This window comes from Odontomachus brunneus, unplaced genomic scaffold, assembly GCF_010583005.1.
Source record: "Odontomachus brunneus isolate Ranch 3 - 2012 unplaced genomic scaffold, Obru_v1 Obru_scaffold_019, whole genome shotgun sequence".
In the NCBI taxonomy this organism is placed as follows: domain Eukaryota; kingdom Metazoa; phylum Arthropoda; class Insecta; order Hymenoptera; family Formicidae; genus Odontomachus; species Odontomachus brunneus.
Window position 1 is genome coordinate 1648769 of NW_022639469.1, and position 13548 is coordinate 1662316.

General features: G+C 40.3%; 2 protein-coding genes across 5 annotated transcripts in view; both read right to left on the minus strand.

Moving 5' to 3' along the window:
- The window catches only part of LOC116841865 (ecdysone-induced protein 74EF), a 241750-nt gene extending 228266 nt beyond the window's left edge, over positions 1–13484 (minus strand). The window contains exon 1 of one of the 3 annotated variants that reach the window (XM_032810299.1): positions 12336–13484. The gene's annotated coding sequence lies outside the window, so the exon portion shown is untranslated. Of the gene's footprint in view, positions 1–200; positions 321–5672; positions 5758–12335 lie in introns of those variants that run through there. The other 2 variants (XM_032810301.1, XM_032810300.1) reach the window with 2 other exon arrangements.
- On the minus strand, positions 10658–11959 carry LOC116841870 (anaphase-promoting complex subunit 15-like). 2 transcript variants are annotated; one of them, XM_032810310.1, is made up of 3 exons: positions 11664–11959; positions 11525–11584; positions 10658–11066 (listed from the first exon to the last, which is right to left on the minus strand). In XM_032810310.1, exons 1-3 carry the CDS (start codon positions 11787–11789, stop codon positions 10839–10841), a joined length of 414 nt encoding a protein of 137 aa, XP_032666201.1. In that variant the 5' UTR covers positions 11790–11959; the 3' UTR covers positions 10658–10838. The 2 variants fall into 2 exon arrangements, with proteins under 2 accessions (XP_032666201.1, XP_032666202.1); XM_032810311.1 differs by having other exon boundaries at positions 11469–11584; positions 11664–11958.
- Positions 13485–13548: the final 64 nt, after the last annotated feature.

Sequence of the window (13548 nt, forward strand, 5' to 3'; positions counted from 1 at the left end):
TCACGTATATCTCATCGTATTATCTATTTATACCGCTGATTATTGTATTTCTGATTTCTAATTAAGGAATCTGACAATCGTACGATTCTATTATTGTTTGAGCGACAGTAATGACAAGAGAGGCCAACTCGATACGTCGCGACAGGCACAAGTTACGTACCCAGAAAAACGAGAAAATGACTCCCTAATAACGTACTTACAATACGTCTCGAAAATCTCACATCGCTCTTTCGCCATTCCCGATACTTATTTCCGCACGAGATTTACTTTGGACAGGCAAAAGACGCATGAAACGCGGAGCGATCGATGTGTCAATGGTGGCTACTCGACGCGAAAAGATCGATTTCAAAGATGGCCACGCAATTGATGTTGTACGCCGACAAGTAGCGCCACTACGTGAACGGTGTCGCGCTCCTACAACGACGCGATCCATATAGGCTTCTCTCTCTCTTTTTCGCGCGCGCGCTAACAGATTCTGACATCATTTTATCTTCCTATTTACTCCTAATTGTCGCATTTTTAATTCCCGGCACTAGTAAATCCGATAGTTGCGCGACTCTGTCACTTGTTTGAGTGAAGTAATAATAATAAGTGTAAGAGACTCCGATTCGACACATCGAAACAAACACCGGTTGCAAGAAATAAGGAGACGTAATTACGCGTACTTATGATACTTTCCGACGATTGTACATCTCCGTTTTCGGCACTCCTGATACTCACTTCCGCGCGAGATTCACTTTTAACAGGCAAAAAAGGCGTAAAACTCGCGGAACGATGTTGATCGTTGTGTTAATGGCAGTTGCTCGACACAAAAAAAGTGCAAATGGCGGCGTAATCGATCACATACACTCGAAAATTCGCGCTGCGATATGAACGTTGCCGCGCTCCTACAACAACGCATCTGTACGCTCAGTCCTGCGAATATCGACCTGTCGATAGATCGATAGTTACTAAAAGTCTTCGGCCGGCCGCGTTACGTGTCTAGCTATGCATTCCTCATGGCTGTCGATTAATTCAAAAAGCAAAAACGTGTTTTCTGGATTAAGTGATGAGAAACGCGTAGCTAGAGATGAACGTGGCTGGTCAGAATTTTTCGTAACTATCGATCTATCGGATGGCGGGCACTCGCGGAACTGAGTGAACATGTAAAAGCAAACACGTTTCTCGCATCAGCACATATATAAACATTGCAAGATCGAAAATATTTAATAATGTAAAATAAAATATTCAATAATAAAATGATAAAAAAAATAAATAAAAATTAATAAAATAAAATATTCAATAAAAATATCAACAAAAACAATTGGTGGAGGCTTCCCAAAAACATTTGGGAAAGCGTAAGGTAATAAGTATAATAATACTTTCTTTAATATACCGTCAAATTATTTCGCGTATGTGTGTGTGTATATGTGCGCGCGCGCGAGTATGCGCGTGTGTCATATGAAATATACAAAAAGAATTATTGAGGCGCAGAGTAGGAAGATTCTCCGAATAAATAGATATGTAACGTAATATAATAGAGAATAGTAATACATATATGAATATTATATGTATATAATAAATAGACGACTCGCACAAGTACGAAATATTTAGCAATGCAAATACATATGTAAAATGTCAAGTACGTGGCCCTCGCTGTCCCCCTTTCTAAATTCGTTACTGAGCGTTGATCTCCCTCTCTCTACTGTCCCTCTCTCGCGCTATTCGTGCCGCTCGCGTTTTTCTCTTTTCGCTCGCGTTGCCCGTTTACTTTTTCCTACTTTCTTCGCCGCAGACTTACGTAACAGCCGGTAACCTGTCTCATCGAAATCGGCAACATTGTTTCTCCTTGCTGAGACTAACTACTAGTTCCTCGTTCTGCTTTGAAACGCCCCGCGCGGCTACTCAATCCGTTTTACGCACTTTTCGACCGTCTCGCGTGACCTCTCTCTCTTTCCTCCCTCCCTCCCTCTCTCCCTCTCTGTCTCTCTCACACGCACATACACTACGATGCGTGCGGAATCGACCCTCGTGTACTCTCCGTCTTTCTCTCTTTCTTCGCCGGCACGCAGCATCCTCTTGCACTCTCTTGCCATACGAGAGAGATCGATTCTCCCGGTTCTTTTCTCATCCTTCGCTGCACACGCCTTCTCGCCCCTTCCTCCCTTCCTCGTCCGGCGATTCCCCCCCGTCCCGCGTCCTCGGTCATCTGCCCTTCACGGCTGGTCGTTCCGTTTCTTCCTCTCTCCGCTCTTCCAACTTTCTTCCACCTTCCGCGATATCTTCTCACCGTAGCAATGGCATCGCGAGAGGACGACCTCACCTATCTTCCCCGCTACTCCCCCCTCCCCCCGCTTATCCCTTTACAACAGCACATCGTCTCTTTTTCGCCTGAATTCTCGTTTATCTTGCTCGATTCTAGCCCGAAGCTTTTCCCGTTTGTCCCGGTGTAATATAATAATATTAACAAAACTCTCTCTCTCTCTCTTCTTTTCTATCTTGTATAACAGAGTGACATATTCTCTCCGTAGTATAGTATTTCTTGCAACGCAATTAATACTTTAGCGGTGCAATTTAGTAATTGCTTTTAACTTTTTTTTCGAAAATAAGAAAGTAATGAACAATCTCAAAGTGTCGTGTGATTAAAAAAATTTTGAAATCTCGACTGTGCGATATCGTGGAAGATATATCATGAAAATATTCTACAGCTATGTGAATATTGTCATAAGATATTGAAGTAAGTGATATCAGTGAGACTAATCGTAGTTTTTGCCATGTGACTTTAATGAATATTAAATAATTCCGTTAACTAACGTAGGAATTTTTATGAACGTATCTTTATATAGCGCGAACTCTCCGTTGACTCTTGCACGCACGGTGACCGACTGACTTTTAGCGATCGCGTTGGTGATGTATACGTAAACATATACATAATTCAATCTCCAGGTGTTTATATATGTAAATAATGTACATTTTAAACAGTGTGTATCCCTACCGTTATAGATACTATACAAATAATAGATTGATGAAACATGCATAACATGTACCGCGTCAAATTAATAATATTGAATCAATTACGTTGATATTTTAACTTGTCGCAAATTTTTATTTTCCATCGTCAACACACAATTCTACAGTTAACTACGCGGCGTTTGCTTTTTCTGTACTATCGTTTGCAACGTTGAAAATGGAAAATAGAAGTTCAGGGAATATTTTTGCATCACAGAGCCAAAGCTATCGCATTCTTTCCCTTTCTATCAAAAAGTAAAACGGTCATTACTACAGCAAAATTGAATAGAATGCTGTCTATCTTCACTATTCTCAAAAAGTATATGAACAGTAAATATTTTAATATCTATTTCTGAAATCGCACATATATATACACACAGAGTTCACCGAAGTAAAATTATCTAGAGAAAATAAAATAAAATTTCATTATCTATTCGCATCGTTGAATCGTACCCTACGAATGCCAAGGAGAACCGTCATGCTCAAGAATCTATTCATGTCTCGACATATCTCCGTTATGACACGATCGTTTCAGCTTTCGACGAAGAATATCGTCAGGTGCACCCAATGCACTTCTATTACTGAACACCCTGTATACGCTTCTTACGAGATATCACTCAGAACTTAATAGACGCAGTCTCAACCTCTCGGCTTCGGTCGCGGCGGTCTTCCCTTACTCTCTCGCCTCTTCATACGAGCATCGTCTCGCTGCCGCCGCCGCGCGCGAGAGCCACCAGGATTTATTATCTCTTACGTCGTGCAGCGTCTTTTGAGGCAGGTTAGGGCGCTTAACTCGGCATTAGCGGCCGAGAGGCCTGCCCCCTTCTCCCTTCCCTCCGAGGCCGGCGTTTCGCGAGAGAGAGAGAGAGAGAGAGAGAAAAAGAAAAACAGAGAGAGAAAGAAAAAGAGAGAGAGAAATCAGTGCGGCCGGCGTAGCGATTGATTTCCACGTGGCGTATTAAATCAATCCGATCGAACTTCAACGTTCGCGCTGCAAAGCTCGAAAGTGCGTTTAAATCGAAATCATATTTAACTTATTTAGAAATTACCCGAAACGCATCCAACGGACAAATATACCACGTATATTTAAAAATATCGATGTTTATTATTTTTTTTATACTAACATAAAATAACGGAATAAATAAAAAATTTTTCAAAAAGTGTGTGTGTCGTCGAAACAAAATTTATGAAATAAAAGTCACAAATAGACAAATAAATATATTTCAGATAATAATTAATGTATCGTCATTCAGAACTATTATATAGGACTATTATATAGAAAACAATTATAATATAGAAAAAAATTTCTTTAGTGACTGCTAACAATATATATTTATTCAAATATAAATTATTTTGTTTAAATTAAATTGTTTTTAAAAAAGCTAAGATTTTAAGAAAATATATTTTCTTACTCAAAAAGTATTTTATATTAGTATAAGCAAACATGTTATTAGTGCACGAAAAAAATTAGAAATTTATTTGTAGAACATAAAATCTATTTCTGTGAAATATAAAGTTTATTTCTCTGTGAATAAACCTTATACCCCACAAATAAATTTTCAATTTTTTCTCAGTATCTATTGAATAAATATTTTTTATTTCTTAAATATTTTTTTCTTATTGGATTAGAAACAGTAAAATTGAAAAAAGAATTTATATATAAAAAACTAATATAAACTATATAAAAAAATTCTTTCCGCATTGAACAGCGACATTAACTGTTCTTATATTAATGACATATTTTAGTTGCCACAGCTATATTTTAGCTCCTGATTAATTTTTTCTGAATCATGTATGTTTTATATAAAAAAATAAATAAATATTAAAATAATAATAATTTACAGAGAAATAAACTTTATGTTCCACAAATAAATTTCTAATTATTTTTTTTTCGTACACTAATAACATATTTGCTTGTACTAATATAAAATACTTTTTGAGTAAGAAAATACATTTTTTTTTCATCTTAGCTTTTTAAAATTTAATTTAAATAAAATAATTTAGATTTGAATAAATATATACTATTAACAGTCACTAAAGAACATTTTTTTTATTTTTTAGATATTCTTTTTCTCAGTGTATTGTAATAGAAATAGCTATAAACTACAGTAAAGTCTATCTTGCTAAGAAATAGTAAATTTCAGAAACAAAGCAAATTTTTAAGCACATTTTAGAGAGAGTTCATATTTCCCAAAATATAAATAGCATATATAAACTAAAAGAATAATAAATTACTGCAGAATATTAATATATTTCTCGCTTACAGACCAAATAGTAATTTTTACTATAAAAAAATCTTCCCACGTACCGAAACTAAATTTATTAGCTATTTAAACTTCGATATTACAGCAAAATATATCCGCTGTTAGATAGAACATTTCCATCATTATAATATCGTTTTTCTCTTTGCATTTTAAGCTTGATCTACAATGTGTTCTTTGATTCCTGTTTCTTTCTTTATCCTTTTCTGACTCAAACTTTAAGCCTTAAGTCAGAAAACGACAGAGAACAAGAAACAAGAAGCAAAGAACACATCGTAGATCAGGCTTTATATCCGTCAAAAGTATAAAATTGAGGCTTTGCATTACAAATCCAAACCAAGGCATCTCATTGATTTTTAATATCGATTAATAATTAATGTCGGCTTTAATGAGGACACAAAAACTGATATCTTTCGTACTCACATAATTATACTATTCCTCACTTCACATGATGATTTCACGTTCATGGGAAGCGCGACAATTTCCCCTTTCCATTGGCGTTTGTTTCAAGTCGCTACGACGTCTACAAGTAAAGTTATTGACGATTATGTAGATCCGCGTTCTAGAATATTCGGCGTTATCGCTGTAGCGAGCGCGCTAGTATACGTGACTACGTGACGCATGAATGGAATGCGGGACGCGACTGTGTGTGGTAAGTCACCTTGCGCGGTATGCGACATGCGCGCGCGAATTCCCCCCGAGGGAGGAGGGGGGCTCGCTACTCCCAACTCCTACTTCCGACTCAGATAAGCCCCACCTTGCTCGCTGTAGCTCCGCGGTCATTCAACTCACTTTACTTACACGTAGTACGTCGGCGCGAGAGCAAGTGCTAGCATTGTCCGGGCGTAAATTTCAACGTGTCAACAGAACGATTTTAATTCTCCCGCTACCTTTCGAGACATATATTTTCTCATCATTAATAATAATCTTATTTAATTGAATTAAAATATTTTTCGGCATTCAGAATACATTAGCTATTACTCTACTTCACACCCCGTTAGAACAAATATGTCTTCTCTAAAATCTCAATGGAAAATCAGTGCCCCGGCCTTATCTTCTTAATGTCAAACTTTTAATTTTTTTTACGAAAATTACATTATATTAGTGTACTTAATTAAATGAAAGTATAAATAATATAATTTTAAATAATTATAATTTTAAAAAATAAAATTAGAGTAGCGAAAGAGTTAAATGGCTAAAAACTCGACAAAACAACGTGAAATAAAAAGTAATATCTTTGGCATACGTCTGTGTCAAGTTGAAAATTTTTAAATGCCTATCGAAGGGGCGAGTATTGTGTAATCGTTTAAAACACGGTAAATAAGCTCACACGAACAACATGCTTTCAATCGAATTGTTCAAATTCTTTTCTTCGTCTTATCTATTGTGATAGTAACGAGATTATTACTGTGGATCAAGGTAAAGAAATAATTACTATAGTTAATTGAAAAATACGCTGTTTTATGCAATTTTTTAAACTCTACTCGCACACAAGCATTGATGCGTCAGACATTCTATTTACATTTCCAACGCTAATGAAAGAAATATGATAAAGAGATTATGAAGAGACACATAAAAATTGTTATTTTACATATCCATTAATTATGTCTGAATTTAGATGCTCATGTGCAAACAGAATTTGTTAAATTAAACAAAGGAAATCCTATATAATTTTGTATGCATGCCTCGATAATTACTAGAATATTAATGAAAGAAAATTGGTCAATCAATGCGCGCGATATGATGGGACGTGTTCTGTACTCTCTAAATTTCTCAAAGTGAAATTTCACTCAAAAAATGCAGTGACCACCGGATCACTTGGATTTGAGTGATGTTTCACTCATTAAGAATAAATTATCCACTCTGAATTCATGAGTGAACATTTTTGCTCGCAACTGAAGAGTAAATCTGATGTATTCCACTTTCAAAGAAATATATTCCACTCTAATTGTTTGAAGCATTTCATGTAAAATCATATATTATATCGATTATATAATCATAGTTTATATCGAGTACAGAATAAATACAAAGGTGTAATTTTCATTCTTTAAGTCGCTACTTTGATTTTCCGACAGAGAAACTCGTCGGAAACTGGGCAACGATGAGAACGCGCGCGAACACGATGAAGGGTATCGCCCGAAGACCTTGGATAAGAGATCGGATCGACCTGCATGTGGGTCAGTAGGTCAAGTCGATATTAGCGCGAATAGTATATGATACCGTATAAATCGCACGGCGAGACTATCGAATTCTTTAGTGCATGCCGAGCAGAGTTCGCATTCGTAGCAAAATTTCCGATCAGATAAGTTCGTTTGGAGGCGAGATAATCGATCGACCTCGGACGGCAAGCAAACATCGAAGTCACTTAGATAAGTGTTCTGATAAATTTATTATTACCTTTCTCTGTTACTATTGTAAAGGAACGCAGAACATATGTTAAATAATAGAATAGAAGTAAAAAAAAAAGAAACACAAAAGAAGTCGCACACAATTCCTAAGACGTACAAAGTCATATAAAGATAAACATTGGTTCAAATGTGCAAGAAAGCAAACCGACAAACGCTCAACTGTGCGTTTGTCTCTTTTGCACTAACGTTTATCTACATGATTTTGTACATCTTACGAACTATGACTTTTTTTGTATTTCTCTTGGCTTATATTTATCATTAAAGAGAGTCCAAATAAAGAACCGAAACGTTTGGACTTAGTAATGCAAAAAATATCTTGACTATTTCAGATATTGAATTTTTTTATTATGTTGAATAGTTCTCTTGTATTATTTAAATATGCAAGTCTCTCCCCTATCAAGATGTCCAAGTTCGATAAAAAGACAAGAAGCTGAATAAAGCTGATTGTTCTATTCATTTAGTCTGATTAATCTCAGCATACTATTCAAAATATAAATCGTTGCGCGCATTTAATAGGAAACGCCGTGATGAGACCTCGCGTTGTTTCTCGCTTAAACGAAGGTTACGTAGAGACATTGAGAGATTAGAAGAAAGAAAGAAAGATATGCGAAGAAACGCGCTCTCGGGAATGATAAAGATCGTTATCTATCGGCAAATCGTGAGTGAATCACGAAGCGATCGAATAATCCACGCGGACGATTCCGTCCGCCTAAACACCAAGATTTATGAATCTAATATGACCGGTATTAATTCATAAATCCAGACGGTATTACCACCCGCGAAACCCGCGATTCATAAATCCTGAGATTTATGCGCGTGTTGTCGAGCGCGGAAACGCTTGCACTCTGTGCGTACGTATGACTGTCTTTGGAGAAACGTAATATCATCCGAGGCAAATTACAGAATTCTAACTTTTACGCAGTTGAAAAGGAAAAAGGAGGAAGAGTCACGGCTCCCCCCCTTTCTGTCGTATATAAATCCACTTTGGTGCACGTACAGATATATAAATAATCAGATAAACATTAAATGATAATATAGCGGCTTCATTTCGATACCGGAAAAAAGAGATCCCCTTCGCTGGGATCTAGTCGATCACTAACAGCCCGGTTCTAAGAGTATCGTAGATCTTAACGGAGCTACATTTTGTTATTATAAGGTAAGATACCGAATAACAAACTCAATGAAACGATAACAAACGATAACAAACGTTGAAATAAGTGAATTAAGCGAGTGAATTTGATCGCGCGCGGAATAGGCGAGGAAACGCGTATCGTTGCGACGCGATCACGCTGGATTATCTGAATTACCGGCGCGAGACTTTATCGCGCGTTGGCACGAGCACGCCGGACCAGTAAGTAGATCGATATCTCGAGCGCTTAATGATTCAATATGCGAACGACCGACGGCGGGTCGATGATGCGCCTGGGGTTCGCAGTCTCACGAAATCCCGATAAGCGCGGCCAACCGATTTTTGCATTTTTCTTCTCGCGAAAGTCCGCGGCGACGATCTTCGCCGACGAGGAGGAGGAGGACGTTGTTGCTAGAGGAGGAGGAGGAGGAGGAGGAGGAGGAGGAGGAAGAGGTGGTGATGGTGGTGGAGGAGGAGGCACACGGGTTCGCTTTTGCCTGAGCGTACCCGTTCGTTCACCCTAGCGGGGGCACCAACCTGGCTTTACTTCAGTTACACGCCCGGAGAGTCGGCGCGCTGTATATATAAAGGTATGTACAATACATTCCCGCGTGCATACATACACCGTATATAAAGCCGTGCATGAATATAAAAATACGTATGTGCAAAAATGTAGTTGCCGGCCGCCCAGCAATTCGTGCCTAAAAACGAAAAAGTTGGCGAAAAACTGGGTGACGAAAGTGCTCGTCGCCTTTTACTTCGAGCCCGCGCTTTTTCACCGACGAGGCTTTAAAGACCGGGTTTAAAGTGCATCGGCGAATACCTTGTCGATTTGCGCGTACGTATTCGCGTCTCTTTTGTCTGATGCCGGCGCGATCGCGCAGATATTACGCGAGTACCACCGACACGACCATCGTGCGCAGAGACTAGCAGACGAACGGCTCTCTCTCTAAGCGTAGCTCGGCCGATTGGCCGTAAACTTCAAACCCTTGTATGAAAAAAAAGAGAAAAAGAACAACCACACCGCCACGCGGGAATAAAAAACTTACGAGCACACTCTCGTTGCTCCGCTTCCTTTTTCTTTTTCTTTCTCTTCCGCTACGCGATGTCCCTACGCGTGAGTGTTTCCGTGGACACCCTGTATAAAGATATATAATACATTCTCGCGTGTACTTACACCTAGTAGAGGTGGGTACACGAGGAGCGTACTGAGAGTGTCCCGGTCGAGCACGACGCGGTTCCACGGCCCTTCGCGAGAGCGGGAGAAAGAGCGAGAGAAAGAGCAAGGCGGGGTACCGACTCCGCCGGTCCGTTCCAAAGAAACTGGAGAGAAAGAAGGAGAGAGAAAGGGAGAGGGAGAAAGAGTAGAAAGAAGAAAAGAGAAAGAAAGACAGGGGATGGCGAAGGAAAGGGAAAAGGACGGCCGGCGGGCCCTTTTGTTCGAGTGCTCTGGACAGAGCGCGGTAAGTCGCTCTTCTCCTCGAAAGAGGCTCTCGACGTACGTAGGAATGAAGACATTACTGTCCACGGTGCCACTCTGTCGACTGTTTCCAGCCTGAACGAGAGGAGAGCCTCCGCGGCTTCGCGCCCCGGAGTGGCGGTACTACGGACTGCTGTAATAACGTCGAATTCGCTGGTCGAGCGATTTCCAGCGTCACGGATGGAATTTGCACCGCTTAGCTCGACATCGGCTTAGCCGATCGCACGTCGCCGGGTTCTTGACCCAAGTGAGCCTAAGCACTGGCGAGCAAACGGTTGATTTCAAAATGCTGACGGAACGACGGAATCGCGAGAAAGACTAACCTTCGCGTTGAGTTATGTAAGGAGATAAACGATGCTCTACGACGAGCCGTAGGAACTAGAGTCGGAAATAGAGAAATAGGTAGATATTTATTAATCCGCATTTTAATATAATCGATATAGTAAGAATAAACTACAATATATATAAGCTTACAAAGTATTATGACAAAGGCATACTACTGTGTTTGAGACTCTTGGAAATAAATATACTTTACACATAGTCGTTCAGTGCTGTTATGAACTGAATTGAAGTTACGGATAACGAGTTATATTCGTCGCATTGACCATTCTGATGGACACGGGTGGGCTCACCAGATCCGTCGGACTGGATCTTTGCGGATGATGGGAGGTGTAACTGACTTCCATGTCGATCTCGTCAAGCTCCTCTTCTTCTTCCTCATGGGTGTCCGACTCATCCTCCTCCTCGCCTTCGCCCTCTTCCTCTTCTTCTTCTTCTTCGTCCTCCTCGGATTCTCGAAACTGGATTTTTCAAAATGATAGATAGTTATTAATTAACACAGACTCTTTCGTAACTTAAAACAAGGCGAATTAATTGTTTATAACGCGTTTGAGTTCTAAAAATTATTAAAAATAATCACAAAAAAAAAGAAGTTGCGCGTACGACTGTGCATTTTGATCGTACGAACGATACCGACCGTAGTGTCGGGAGCTCGACTGACGATAAGAGTCGCGAATATTATTCTGTGTCGGCTAATGCAGGTCGAAGTCACGCGGTGGCGCGATTGATCGGAATAAGAACTTTATATTTACATTTTATCCGTAAAAATATCGTGTTTTTGATTGAAGTTATTGAAAGTGAGAGAACACACATGGATTCATAGCAATCCAAGACGAAAATACCTGTTAACGACAAATTCTTACGCAAGGTGTAAACGCAGCGGTCACATCAAAAAGCTTAGGAAGTGAGGTTAACTCACGTCGCTCACGGTTTTTCCAATCGGGATGTTGTCGTAGCCCTGCACTCGTACGTGTTCTGCCTGGAAGAAGATGCAGAGGAAGAGCGTGACGAGAGTGATACGCGTTTTAATCATACAATCACTCGTGTGTGAAACTCACCCATGCTTGATGCTCCGCCTCGAGCGCGGCGACTTCGCTCTCGTCGTCGCACGGCCGATCCGCGTTGAACCACAGCGGATCCGTCGCTCGCGGTCGCAAGTCAGGCCACAACGGCCTGATTGCCATAACAAGCGGTAACGCGACGCATAAAAACGCAAGAACGCAATCACGAACACTGCATTTCGGCACCCGTTGTTTTGATACTTCAGAGTATACAGCTAAATGAGCCAACGCGTGCGCGTTTACGTGTTTGTTCGAGCGAGACAGGCGAATGCGCGAATTTGAGATAGAGTAAAAGAGTGGGAGAAGCAAAGGTACAAATGTGTACAAAGATATTGACGCGTACTGCCGCAGTACTGCCATCTACATGTGGAGTTGCATAATAACTTTTTACTCGAAGGTAACGGGGAGCGTTGATATTACCGATTTATATAAATGCCGTTTGCTCTGATGGCAACGCAGTGCTAAGTTATTATGATTGTTTAATATATTGCATATTCCTACAAAATTACATCTTTTCAAAATTATGATATGTTTTATATAATTTTTACTTTGATTGTTTATTAAGGCTAAGCAATGCGCTCCTCTACTCTAAACAAATTAATCACTTCATTGAAAAATTTGCAAATAGATTCGATTCGCAAACGTAATTATTGTTTCATTGATATTTACCAGTTTCTCCTACGATGAGTCGGGAGACACGAGATGAGTGTGTTCCAACTCCAATTTCGCCATATTGCGACGGAACCAGCGACATTTCCCTTCAGCACCTCCGACGAAATCCGTCTCGCGAGCATCTTCACTTCCGATGATTGCCCAACAGTGTTTTGTCACAAACGCGCGAAATTTACTTTTGGCACTCTCGGCGACATTTCACACGCGAGATTTATTTTTGTCACTCCCGACGATCTCACTCGTGAAACCTCGACGAAGATGCAGCGATTCGAATCGCGTGACATTTTGCTCGGCATATCGGCGACAAAACGATACTGCAAGATATTCATTTTCGGCAATTGCTCAACGGGACTTTATCATAACGTACAGAATTCGTAACACCCGACAATATTTCGCGCATGAAATATTTCAGTGGGCTGGCGCGCGACACCGAAGTCAAGAAATCACTGAATTCACTTGAAGTCACTGAATTCAAACTCCGAGTCATTTTGCCATCTCGTGATAAACGTATGACACTTCACTCGGCAATCTGGACGACTCGTGCCGCGAGATGTTCATTTTCAACGATTGCCCGGCGATTTTCGATCGTCTCAAACGCACGACTTACTTCCGACATTCCTAACGATAACTCGCGAACGTGACTTGGCCACTCGAAATGGCAAGTCGAAACCGCGGGAATACGGAGCGATTTGGCGAGTGCGTACTGCTGCGCGATCTGTCCATAACCGACTGAACTCCCGAAATGCATTTGAAATGATTGAGAACCTCGCGTTTCGATGCGAGCGATACTTCACGCGATAGCTCAACGGTTAAGCCGCGAGCTAACCAATTGTTGATGATGATCCATCGTAATAAACGCACGGGGTTCACGCCTTCGGACAATGTCTCGCATTGAAACTTCCTACTGGAAGCATGACAGTCAACAAGTTGAACTCCGAATCGCCATTACGTTATGTGCACCCGACACTTTACCGGACGTCTCCAACAATCGTGACACTTGTGGCGATTGTCGGCCGATATTTTATGCTCCCACACGCGTGGAACTTACTTTCGGCACTCTCAACGAAGACTGGCGTGCGAGACTGACGTAGATGAACCGAAATCACAGATATACGGAGCAGCTACTCAAACCCTGCACCACTCACGATCCTCTCTAACTAATTGAAGTTGCAGCGATTAAGTTTCTCGAAATCTGATAATCGAAATATAG